This window comes from Arachis duranensis, chromosome 2 (genome assembly GCF_000817695.3).
Source record: "Arachis duranensis cultivar V14167 chromosome 2, aradu.V14167.gnm2.J7QH, whole genome shotgun sequence".
NCBI lineage: Eukaryota > Viridiplantae > Streptophyta > Magnoliopsida > Fabales > Fabaceae > Arachis > Arachis duranensis.
The window spans coordinates 41502469-41515614 of record NC_029773.3 but is presented as its reverse complement, the minus strand read 5'-3'; the positions used below and the strand labels follow the sequence as shown (position 1 = coordinate 41515614).

Sequence of the window (13146 nt, the reverse complement as noted above, 5' to 3'; positions counted from 1 at the left end):
CGAACTAACCGCGTCGCCGCCGACCCGTGAAACTGCTGCCAGAACCGCGCGAGGAGGAGCGTCGCCGTTCTGTGGAGCCCGTGTCGTCACCGTTCAGCCCACTGCCGGAGCAGAGACGTGTGAGGGAGGAAGACGCCGCCAGGAGCTTCACGCCGCTGCCACTGTCTGTTGCCGTCTCCGTCGTCGCAGACCCCTTTCGATGCCACCGTCGTTGATGAGCACAGTCGCTGCGTCACATCTCCAATGCCGTTGAGGGTGGTCAGCCGTCGATCTAGTCTGAGGGAGAGGGAACGCCTCTGCTGCCAGCTTTGGGGTGTCGTTCAAGCCGCTGCCCAGCCACCGTCAAGCCAAGTCCGCCATCAGAAAAGGGTTCAGGCTGTCGCTAATGGGGCTAGCCGGGACTGTTCCACAATTTTCCCACTCATTCCGATCCTGCCCTATTTTGGTTAATATTGTTGTCATTGTTCTGGCTGCTTCTGCCGTCGCCGGAAAAACACTACCGCCGCCACTGTCGCCGAAAATAGCCACTGAGTCCTCTGTGTTAGTAAGCTCTAACCCTTCTTCACCTTCTTTATCCGTTAAGTTTCCATTGCAATGAGAATTGTTGCTAAGGCTGGTTGTGCTAGGAGTTTATTGCGAGTTGCCGTCGTTCTGGTCACCGACTGTGGCGTTGGTGTTGCCGAAACCGCCACTAGTGCTGCCGCTACTTGGTTCCCTCCAGTACGATAAGCGTTTTTGTTTTGAAGAGTCCTTTAATCGCCGCTCTGTTATCATACGCTGAAGTTTTGCGGCATTAATTGCTATAAGATTGAATTTCAGTTATTATATGTCACGATTAGTGTTGCTGTGTTTACAGCGAAGGTGGCTTGGAGCTGAGATTGCGGTTGTCGGTGATTTCGGGTTGAGAAAGAAGGTTCTTGTGACGCGTTTGGGTTACAATTTTGCGTATTGAGGTAGGGGCTTTTCTAAAAAACTATTTTTATATCTGGAATTGTTATAAATAGATACTGGTGTGAGAATTATATACTTTTAGTGATTGTACCAGTCTTGTATATTGTTTGGCTACATTGGACGAATATGATTATATGTTTTGATTAGATTATTGTTTGGTTTTGATAAATGAATTGTTGCTGAACCGTTTCTTTAAAGTTTTAGAAATGAGTTTCATCGGTTGACAATGATGTGATTTTGAAACAGTTTTCTTGAGATATGGAAATGAGATGACTGTTGGATTTAGCCTGCTTTTGAACTGTTTTTTGGATTTTTGACCGTTAAAAAGGATTGTGGAATGGTTTAGTTGGGACACGAATCGGGTGGCAAAGTCCAAGTTTTAGGGGAGGTGCTGCCGAAATTTCTATAAAAATCCTAGACTTTGTTTGAGAAGTTATTTAAAAAGGTTTGGATTCGAGAAATTGTATTATTTGATTTATTAAGAAAATATTTATGCTTTCAAGCTTAATTTATTTAAGTAAACTATATGTCTTGAGTTCGATTTATTTAGAAACGAATTATTTTACTAATTGAATCACGGAAGGAAAGTATTATGTTCTAATATTGGTTTTAATATAAAAAGGACTTTTGCTTTTGGTTAGACTTAAAGGTTTCGTTCAGAGGAGCTTTTAGTTATTTTAAAGGAAATTGGACTTTGACTAAATAACTGCGTTTGTGACATTTTGGAAGAAGTCAGAGAATTGGTTTTAAGGAGGAACCTGAAAGTGGTTTTAATTTGAATGAATAGGTTCCGTTTCAAGTGAATTGACTTTGGATTGGGTTGGGACTTGTGACTTTATATGATCTGGTTTTATAATAAACTCTGTTTTTATGGACTTAAACCAAGGATCTATGATTTTAAGAATTTCAATGAATTTTTAAGAAAATGAGATAGGTTGTCCTTTCCTAAAGTTTTGAGACTCAGCTGAGAAATTTTATTATCGAATCCTATATTAGGATGAATGATTTTGAATCCTTCAAAGGAGATTTTAATTTGGCCTGGTTTTGGGATTTTGGAAATACGATGCTGAGGGTGACTTTGTTTTAGAAAAGAGAAAGTTACATTTGAGGAAAAGTGGCTATGAGCCTAAAAAGATTTGTGAAATGGGGGATTTTAAAGGCAAGGCTGGAAAGAATTGATTTTCAATTTTAAAGTAAATTGATTTGAGAAAAAGTGATTTATGGCTTGAATAATGATTTTATGAATTTGATGATGTTGGATGGTGGAAGTGCTATTTTATTATGAGCCGGAATGGCTGTGTATGATAATGAATTATGGCTATTGCAGAATATGTTATGAGCCGAATGGCTGACTATGAGTCATGAATTTAAGCCGGATGGCTGAGATGAATAATAATTTATGGTTGAGAATAAATGCATATATGCTGAGTTATTGATGTTGTGATTGTTGCACTTCCAATTATCTGAGATACTAATTTTCCTGGGTAAAAGAAGTTGCTAGCCACCACGTGCTCCAAGTTGAGACTCGGTACTTTGCTGACCCTATGTCGTAAGTGTGGCCGAATACTGTGAAAGTTCCGGATGAGCTCGCTCCCGTGAATATACACCAGTGAGGGTGTTGGATGTGAATTATGATTATGATTGTGAATAACTCGAGTTGGGGATGCACGATAGAGGGACAGCCAATGGTTAGCTACCAGGACTTGTCGGGTTGGCTTTATAACCGACAGATGATATCATCGGCAACTAGGACAGACATTCATCATATACATCTACGTGACATTGTTTGGGTGTGCATATTATACTTGGTTTGCCTTTGTGATTACTTGTGATTACTTGCTAATTGTTCTACTTGAAGTAACTATTTGTTTGTGCTTGAACTTTCCTATGTGTTTGCAACTGAGACTCTGTTAGACTGTGGTGATTGGTTGTTGTTTGGGTTGTTTGGACCTAGGGCCATGGTTGATCATGAAGTGGGCCGAAGGCCATGTCTGGTTGATGTTTCTGGTTTGAAAAAGTATGAAAAACTAATTTGGTTCAGCATAGATACACCTTTTAAAAGACTTTTAAATTTATAAGAAATGAATATTTTCCTCTTTCAAAAAAGATTTCAGATACTTTTTATAGTAGACATTTGTCTTTGAAAAGATACATAAGGCGGTTATTAATCACTGTAACGATTTTATCTCGCGTATCCTGTTATAGTAATTCTGCAACCCTATAGTGAGAACCCTTTCGAGAATGATGTTCTCACTCCCCTAAAGGACTTTTTCTTTTTCAGGTTACAGACGACGCTTATTTCTCTTCTGTTAGACAATGTTTTAGTATTGTTTTAGTATTTATGTTTCCCTCGCTTTTAATCTTGCAAGTTTTGTAAGAGGGATAGGATGTCGATATGAGGTGCTTGTAAGTGTGTGTGTGTGTGTGTGTGTGAGACTTATATTGTAAGTATGAATGAATGTTTTCGAAAGAAATTCGGTCTAAATTTTAAACAGGCTCATATTTTAGTATTAAATAGTATAAGAGTCGTCGTAATATCCAAGCTATCAGAGTGGCGCAGACGGAAGCGCGACTTTTGATAGTTAGGGTGTTACAGTATTGATGCATTCACAGTTGCTTTCGTGCCTCTGAAGTTTGTACTTGTTCTCTAGATCATCGACCTTATTCTTGTACTGCTGTCATGTATGACATTCCATTATTTATTTAACTTTGACCTCATGGTGGGATTACATTGAAATTAAACGAAACCTTTTTGGATTCAAATATAATACTTTAAAATTTAAGGACTAAAACAGAATTACGTCCAAATATAAAAGCCCAATTTAGTATTTTACCCTTACTAAAAGTATTATTCTCATAATAACATTCCCTTTTCTAATTTCTAGTTCTCTTCTATTATTATTATTGTTGTTGTTGTTGTTGTTGTTGTTGTTGTTGTTGTTGTTGTTGTTGTTGTTGTTGTTGTTGCTGCATAACTATATAGTATATAAATGCTTTTGATTCCTTCCAAACTCCAAAAGGCAAAGCCAAAGCGAAAAAGAGGGAGAGCAATAAGAAACCGTCACAATTCTGTCACCCTTTTGAAAATTAGAGGCTAAGCTCTTCTCAATTTGTTTTCTCCATTAAATTAAAATACACTTTATTAATTAAAGAAAAAATAAGAAAGTGCTGATGGTGCTTTCTGAAAGATATCATCAGAAACCAAACTTTCAAAGTGATTATATACGGTAGAGGAAAAGGCGTGTGGGGATCTGTAATTACTATTTTTGGTGCTATAGAGGTATTAATTCAACAATTTTGTTCAGTACTTAGTAATTAGTATTACATAATTTTTTTTGAAATTATTTTTTATTTTCTGTTTTAATATTTAAATTTTAAATACTAAATTTTAAATTTTAAATTCTAGTTTTAATCATAAATCTTAAATTATCTAAAAATTAGAAGTTAAAAAATTAATCTTATAATAAAAATAAAAGTGATTAATGTTAATTGATTCAAGATTATTTCTGATACTTAGGGTCAGTTTGAGAAATTTTAAAATTAATTTTTTTAAATTTTTAATTTATAAAAAATAGTAGTATTAATGTCTAGCGCAATTTTTAAAATCAAATTGCAGTTTTCTACGAAATTATTTAGGAGTTTATAGAGAAGTTAAAAAAATAACTTCTCTCATAATACTGCTATTTTTTATCACATTTCTATAAAATAAAAATTTTTAAAACTAAAATTGCAAACACAAAATAACTAATTTATAAACTACTTTTAATATAGATATTTATTATTTAAGCTATTTTTTCAAAAGAAATTTAATTAAACTGTTTACCCAAACTAGACCTTAATCTAATGTATTATAGATTTATAGTTTAACGAGGAGGCGTTTATTTTCGGTTTATTTTCAAAGGCTCTAGAAAACTTTTACGCTATGTTTGTTTGAGTGGAAAATAGAAGGAAAGAAAAGGGATAAAAGAAAATGGGAAGGAAAATGATTGTTTTTCATTGTTTGGTTGAAGATGAAAATTGAAGGGAAAGAAAATGGATGAAAAAAAAACTGGTGGGGCCCACCAATTTTTTTTCTCTTCAACATTGGAAAGAAAATGGAGAGAAAACTAATGTTTCTCTCTCTATTTCCAATACTACCCCTTTACTTTTTCAATATATATTATAATATAGGGGGTAAAATTGTCTTTTTATAACATTTCTTTCTTTCTTATCTTCCTTCCAACCAAACACATCTAAAGAAAATAAAAATCCACTCAATTTCTTTCCGTTTCTTTCTTTCCTTTCTATTTCCTTCCTCTCTATTTCTTTCCTTTCAACCAAACATAGCATTAGGGTGTGTGTGATTAAAGAATTAGCTTTTATTACTAAGAATATTATTTCTAGAAATATAATGTTTAAAAATAAAATTACTTGGTATATAAGATTCTTATGTTTGGTTTTAAAATGGGTAAAGTATATTTTTTGTCCCTGAAATTTGACAAAAGTTTCAAAAATATCCCTAAGTTTTATTTTGTTTCAATTTTGTCCTAGAAGTTTTCGATTTGCATCAAATATACCCTTAGCGGCTAATTTTTCAAAAAATTTAAGACCAATTCAACAACAATTTCATAAGAACAACCCTCAACACAAGCAAATCAAGCATCATTTTCATGCATTATTATCAGATTGGTCTTAATTTTTTTGAAAATTTAGCCGTCAGGGGTATATTTGATGCAAATCGAAAACTTCTAGGACAAAATTGAAACAAAATAAAACTTAAGGGTATTTTTGAAATTTTTGCCAAACTTCAGGGACAAAAAGTATACTTTACCTTTTTAAAATTTAATGGTTTAGAATAAATTATATAATAATCTTAGGGATGAATAAATTTTTGTTTGTTTGGATCTAAATTTATTGGTAATATTATATAATATGTCAAAAAATTACCTTTACTCATTTAAATTAAAAGGTTAATGACTAAACTTAATAAATACATAAAAAAATTTAATATAAATATATTTTAAGATAAATTCAAAATAATCAATCATTTTTAGATAAAAATAATTTTTTTTATTTCAAAAAATACCCCTAATATCAATTTTTTTAATTTTTTTGAAAAGTTATATATAAAAAAATCAAATATTATTATTTTTTTATTTATTTTTTTAATTTGCAAAAAATACCTCTAATAATAAATTTACTAGAACATTATCACAATTAAAATATTTCTAATAACAAATATCTTTAATTAAAATTATTATTGATTCTAATTTTTTAAGTTTATTAAAATATCCCTAATAATAAATAATATGTTTAATTAAAATTAACATTATCACAATTAATTTTATTAAAATATCCCTAATAATAAATATTACAATTAAATTAGCACAAATACTTATCTAAATTTCAAAAAATCCCGTAATCCATAATTCGTCTCATAATTCATAATTGAACTTTACAAAATAAATCTCAACATTTCTAAACGCATATGTATTAAAAACTTAACAATCGACATCTAATATAATCTATAAAAATTGAAAAATAGCAAAATTTAAATCAATTTTTTCAGAAATAGGAAAAGTTGTAATATCCCAAATTTTTAAAAATTAAATAATTAATTATTTATGAGTTAATATATTATATTAAGATATAATTTAGAAAAAACTATTTTTAATAAAAATAATTAAATAAAATTTTACGATTATTAAAGTTTAATTTAATTATTATTTATTTTATTAAATTTGAATTATTTATCAAAAAAATTATTTGATAAAACAAAAAAATAAATTAATTTTTATTGTTATTATTATTATTATTATTACTATGATAATTATTATTGTTATTACTATTATTATATTATCATTATTATCATTATTATAATTATTATTATCATTTCAGTTTGAATTAATTAAGATTATTATATGATTCTGCTATAATAAAATAGTTTACATAATTGATTTAAGGAAACAAAAGCACATATGATAGCAAAGCATGGGTTATATTATGAGCGTGGCAAGCATAAAATAATGCTATTTGGTAACTTGCATAAGAAACGGAAAGATTATTAATTAATTATGTGAAATAACAAGAAGAAAAAGAATTGGCCGAGGCCATTAAGATATATATATATATATATATAACCAATGACACCTTAATACCTTAATCACCACAAATTTTGGTTCATTATTATCCGTTTTAATTAATCTTTCTTTTCTCTTCATTCACCACCAAATTAAGCTTGAAGAAAATAAAAGAAAGAAAAGAAACAAAGAGCCGTGAGTGAGAGAGAATGAGAAGTCATGGCACCATAAATTTTTTTGTTTCGATTATTTGAGATCCGTAACTCTAAATAAAAAATTTATTTGGGTATAGTCAGAAAGCTTCCCCAAAATTTTTGTTAATTTTGATTTCGTATTGAGGTAGGGGATTTTATTTTAAAATTAATCGTTTTAATTTATGAATGCCATTGAAGTTTTGTGAATAAGTGCAAATAATTTATAAATGTCTCGTGTGACTAGTTTTGTTGTTATGAGTGGTTAATTGATGAAATTGAATTGCGACTGGTTGAATTGAGGCTGTGACTGATGTTTTTCAGATTTTGATAAAATTGTTTAAAATTTTGATTCATCTGATTATGCTGAATTGGTTGGTTGTGGCTGTATTCTGATTATTGAGAATAAGTGTTTGTTGTTGATTTTAGTTATTTGATGTATCGGAGTGGTCGTGGAACTGACTTGCGATTGGTTGGTTTTGGTTTTAATGGTTGTTGATGTTGATTCATGAGTAATTAGAATTAAGTCTAAGAACTGTTAAAATATTGAAGTTTAATTATTGAATTGTTTTCTTAAAAACTAACTTTTAAAACAAAATAGTAACTTTGCTAAAGATTAAATGATTTTAAAATAACTAGATCTATGGAACGCTAATTTTTGGGATTACTAGTTGATTGAGTTGAATTTTGGAAAGGATTCTATGATATGTGGAAAGTAATTATGAATTGATGAGATTGGATTTTGATCGATGGATTACATGGGAATTGTGGAGTATGATTGATTTGTTAAATTGTGAATCTCTGATGGATTGAGAAACATCTGTTTGATCATTGTTGAGAAAGAGGGAACCCGTAAGGGTGGCTAAACCCGAGTTTTAGGTGAAGTACTGTCAAAATTTTTATAAAATTTGGGATCTTATTTGAAATGCTTTTTTAAAAGATTTGATTTTGGAAAGTTAAATTATTTGAGACTTATTTAGTTGGAAAAAGATTTATTCTATTTTGAATTCGATTTATTAAGAAAAGTATAATGTTTTAATTTCTATATTTTGAGAAGGGATTTTGCTTTAAGTTATGTTTTGAGTTTGGTTGATAAGAAAGAAAACAAGAAAAACGAAAAGTAAAGGAAAGAGAGATAATTAAAGGAATCTCTACCACAATAGAGTAGAGAACAAAGACTGAAAAGAAATTGAATGCTGTTTGGGCCTTAGTGCCAAGTGTCTAGTGGGGACGACGATACGTAACGCTCACTTGACACTATAAGGGTGGCTCAGTGAGGACGGCGATGCATAACGCTCACTGGAGACCGAAAGGAAGTTTCCCCAATGAGGACGGCGATACGTAACGCTCATAGAGGGGACGTTGGCTGAGATAAGGACGGCAGTAAAAGATGCTTCACTCAGGACCAGTGTTGGGAATCGGGTAACAAACCAACACATGAGCTCATGGCCTGTGTAGGACTAGACATGCATCATCCTTATTTGTACATTTGCATTTGATTGCATTTGCTTATCTTGTTTCTCTGTGATTGTGTTGTTTGTCTTATCGCAATTTGTTTGTATGTTGATATGTTTCTTGTACTATTGTTTCTCTGTGCTTGAGAATTGAGGTTGTGATTGAAAATTATTTTAAGTTTGAAAATCTAAAGAAGGTAATTAGTTATATAGAGTAAAGTAAAAAGTATTTCAAAGGTTTAACAAAATAGTTTTATTGAGTAAGTTAATTATTTGCATTAAATTCATTACTTTTACGGCATTTCCATTCCCTACTGAGAACGTGTGGTTTGTTCTCACCTCAAAATCTTCCACCCTTTCAGTAACAGGTTTGAAGATTCAGTATGCAGTTGTGGACGAATAGTAGATTTATTTGTGATACCTGTTGTTTTTATAGAGTTCCCTCGCCCTTATTGCTTTAGCTTTTATTTTGTCCAAAGGGATAGGTATTGTCTTTGAGTTTTATATTGAATTCATTTATATAGAATTTATTATTAATAATAACTATGTGATTATTATTATTTAAAGATCTTTGATATGTGATTTTAATTACTAAAAACAATTTTCTGGAATTTTCTATAAAACTGAAATGCAACATCGAACTAAAGGCTTAATATTAAATAGTTAAAAAGGAAAACGAGTTACTAACGCCTTACTTTTGGTACGATCATGACGTGTTAAAAGTTAAGGTGTTACAAAAGTTCCCCCGGTTGAAGTTGGGACACCATGTTGATCAGACCATTGTCCCTTACAATGCTAAGGATAGCCTTCATTCTATTTTCAACATCCAAACTAGGAACATCCTTCAACAATGCCATTAGATTTGTTATGCGCTTAACTCTCTCTTTCCCATGCTTAAAACAAAAAACCATATTAACAAGAACTCTTGTGTGTTTTACATAAGCACCTTTCATATTTCTAATTGATTTTGTACTATGTCAAGCACTTCTTCACTTTTATTCCCTCTTTTTTGTATTTCTTTCTCTGGTAGATAAAAAACTAGGAACAATAGAAACACCAGGAGCAATAGGAACACCACGAGTTGGAGACTCCTAAAATATAATAAAAATTCAATAAAAGACTATCTATTTAATAACTTTTGTAAAAGAATCAATATATATAATAACATAGAGATAAGCTTCTACTATGATGCTACATACACAAGCTTCTACATTTGCATGTGAATCTTGAGGATGCTACATCCACAAAGATCGACTGTATATATCTCAAGTAAGCAAACAGAGCAACAGTAATAACATAGAGAGAGAATCACTCTAAAATATAAGAAAGTACACAACAGCAGGGTCAACAATAAGTGAATTTATGTATATGAATTAGAGCCAATTGCTTACGTACTTAAGAATCAACTTCATATTCCATTCTAGTCTCTTTCAAATTTACTTGGATGTTTTCATTCACTTGACGATTGCTCAAGATTGCTTCGCGCTCAGCCTCTATTGTAGCAACTTCTTGAGTTACATTTTTTGCATTGCCTCCTTAAGCCCTATCTCTATTTTTTACACTCTTCCATTCATTTAAAATTTGTTGCTCTACTATAATCATTTTATCTTTGTTGTTCTAATCAAATTCACTCCCAACCATGCTCATCATCTCAACTATTACAAAATATTGTCTTTTTAGCAATTTCACCCTTGATTTAATGTGTGGATTAGCCTAAACATAGCATAACAATTTAGAATTATTACTACTAAGACTAAATTCAATAAACTGAATTTTGATATAATGGCAACACAATTCATCTAAAGAGGCATTCTTCTATTGTAAACTAACAAACCATAAATGACTTACCTAATAAACAGATTCAGAACATCTAATTAACAAACTATATAATTATAACACAACTATACAATTATAAACAAAGAAAACAAGTATTATGTAAAAAAATGTACCTTAAGATCACATCCAGGAATCTTTTCATGAAACATTTTTTTAAAATATTTTTCATAATCAAATTTGAATGTGTCATTGTCACACTTTCAAGAAATAGTTGCAAACTCCACCAAACATTCAACTAGTTTTGTATCTTCGTGTGGTGTCTATTGACGCTTAGTTTATTTTGAATTAGGTCGAGAATTCTGTTCCATTCTCTATAGATTAATAGGTAGAAAATAACACAAATGAGACAATTTTCATAAGTAGATTAGTAAGCAGGTAACAAGGTATATTCAACAATTTTCATTTACAAATTAATAACTACAAGATAACAATTTCTAATGTACCCATAAAGTTGGTGAAACATGTACAAAACCTTAGTTCTGAAGTAAGTTCCAATTTCTATTGACAAATATTAGGCACTCTACTATTGTTCTTTAAGTGTAGAAAACTCTTAGGTATTATAGCAAGTTCTTGAACTAATATACTCTATACAAGAAAATGACAAAATTTATATCTAAATAGTAAGTTCTTAACATAAAGGAACCAATTTAATATGTAATTAAGATTTGTTATTTTCTATTGTGTTATGAATATTTATGAAGATTTCATTCCTGTGTTGGTCTTACTATCTTGATAGTTTAAGGCCCTACATACATCATCATTTGTATCTTTCATGAAAGCCGATTTTCTAAACTTTAAAAGCCTGCAAAAGCCTTGCTTGTGCTACCAACATACCGCAACAATAGTTATCCTTTTCCAAATAATTTAAGAAAAGTACTTTTTAAGTTTCTCACCCAAATAATTTAACACTTCTAATAAAATGTACTTCGACCATTATATCTAAACACAACAACCTTTGTTTCTATTACTACTAACAAAGAAGTACTTCTCCTAGGATCTTAGACAAATATAACCAATATATACTTCAAACACTATTTTATCACACACCATATATCATCAAGAAATATGTAAATCTAATCAAAGATCAATATTGACTCTTGCATGAATCATAATTAGTGGTACTAGAAAAATCTTCTTTTGCTTCACAACTGGGAATCAAATGCATACAACATAAGTCCAGAGAAATCACTCAATCAAGCATGGTCCAAAGAAAATAACTACCGTAGTAGCAAACTCTCAAACACAACATTGGAGAAAATCTCCATTATGTAACTCAGTGCACATATTCTTGGAAAAAACACAACCAATATTTAAAAAAAAAACTTGTTTCACATAACACAATGTTACAGCCAGTAGAATCATACAACTTATTCACAAATTAAATTGATGTTTTTTTTTTCTAGAAATCCTTTCAAACATGAATCATTATCATAAAAACAGGAATGAGTAGATGAATGACACAAGGGAGCAAAATTGTGCTAGTAATGACAAAAAAGAATAAAAAAGAAGAACATGGCATTAAAAGGATTTGCGAAATTGAGGTTGACCATTAGATCACAGAAGTTAATAGGAGAAAAAATAATGTATCTACTAATTTCATGTGACTAAAAACAAAATCAGCAGAAAAAAATACAACACTGTTTTATAACCTCAGCATTCAACCTTTGATTAATAGCAATTTAGACTTATATCTAACATAACCACATATTCTACTCAGTATTACAAACTAATCAACAATAAGATTAACAGCAAATGAATTAACTATTTGAAAAAAAAAATTTCAAACCTAGAACAAACCCTCATGCCAATAAATTATATCACAAATGGAGTTCAAGAAAAAAATAAATAATAAATAAAAATCCAAACATAAACAATGTCAAACCACAAGTTCTAACAGAAAGCCATATAACGCTAACAATTTAAAATCCTTACCTGAAGAAGAAGATTTTGTGCTTGAAAAAGATGAACAAGGTTGCAGAAGACAAATTAAACTTTCTTTGATTGTTATTGCTGAAACATGAGGAGGGAGAGAGGCGAGGGAGACGACACAAACAGGAAGCACAACTTGAGCAGATGCAAAAGCAAGAGACGCGTGAGCAACCTGAGCTCAGACAAAGGAGAGAGGCCAAATGCGACCACACAACGCAAAGGATCCGAATAGAGTCACGACGATGGCGGCAAAAATGCAGTAGCGGTGAACCGAGGTGAGCTGTGATGATGAACATGAACGCGGATGATCGAAGTGAATCTTCCTTCTAGAATAAGAAGCGCGGTGGTCGTGCAAATCCAAATCAGCGGCGAGGTAGCGCCAACGCCAGTAGAGCCTCGATGAATTTGGGGAAAAAACTCACTAGGGTTTGGTTTTTTTATGAAATGAGAAGGAAAAAATCTGAAAAAAGAGGGTTAGGGTTAAATTAGCAAGGGTATTTTGATTTTTTTTGCTTTGTTATGCACATTCCATTTCTATTGAAATTAAAGATAACTAGGGAAAAGATGGGAATGAAATTGGTGGTATTTTGATTCCAGGGAATAAAAGTTACTTGGAAATGTATTTTTAAACTTTGAAACAAACATGGGAATAAGATATTCCCATCCAAATATTCTTGGGAATACTCTAATATTCCCCCAACCACACAAAGTATTACTTTGTTACTC

General features: G+C 31.2%; 1 protein-coding gene across 9 annotated transcripts; it reads left to right on the top strand.

Annotated features, from left to right (window-relative positions):
• Positions 1 to 6: 6 nt before the first annotated feature.
• Positions 7 to 3246, top strand: LOC127744722 (uncharacterized). 9 transcript variants are annotated; one of them, XM_052256877.1, is made up of 4 exons: positions 7 to 540; positions 630 to 720; positions 857 to 953; positions 3216 to 3246. In XM_052256877.1, exons 1-3 carry the CDS (start codon positions 386 to 388, stop codon positions 950 to 952), a joined length of 342 nt encoding a protein of 113 aa, XP_052112837.1. In that variant the 5' UTR covers positions 7 to 385; the 3' UTR covers position 953; positions 3216 to 3246. The 9 variants fall into 9 exon arrangements, 6 of the variants coding, with proteins under 6 accessions (XP_052112837.1, XP_052112838.1, XP_052112840.1 ...); XM_052256878.1 differs by having other exon boundaries at positions 3233 to 3244; XM_052256880.1 differs by having other exon boundaries at positions 3157 to 3241.
• The last annotated feature ends 9900 nt before the right edge of the window (positions 3247 to 13146 follow it).

Coding starts and splice junctions, on each gene's coding strand:
- LOC127744722 (XM_052256877.1), top strand. CDS start 386: ATGGGGCTAGCCGGGACTGTTCCACAATTTTCCCACTCATTCCGATCC. Junction 541..629: donor ATAGCCACTGAGTCCTCTGT/GTTAGTAAGCTC, acceptor TTGTGCTAGGAG/TTTATTGCGAGTTGCCGTCG. Junction 721..856: donor CCGCTACTTGGTTCCCTCCA/GTACGATAAGCG, acceptor CTGTGTTTACAG/CGAAGGTGGCTTGGAGCTGA.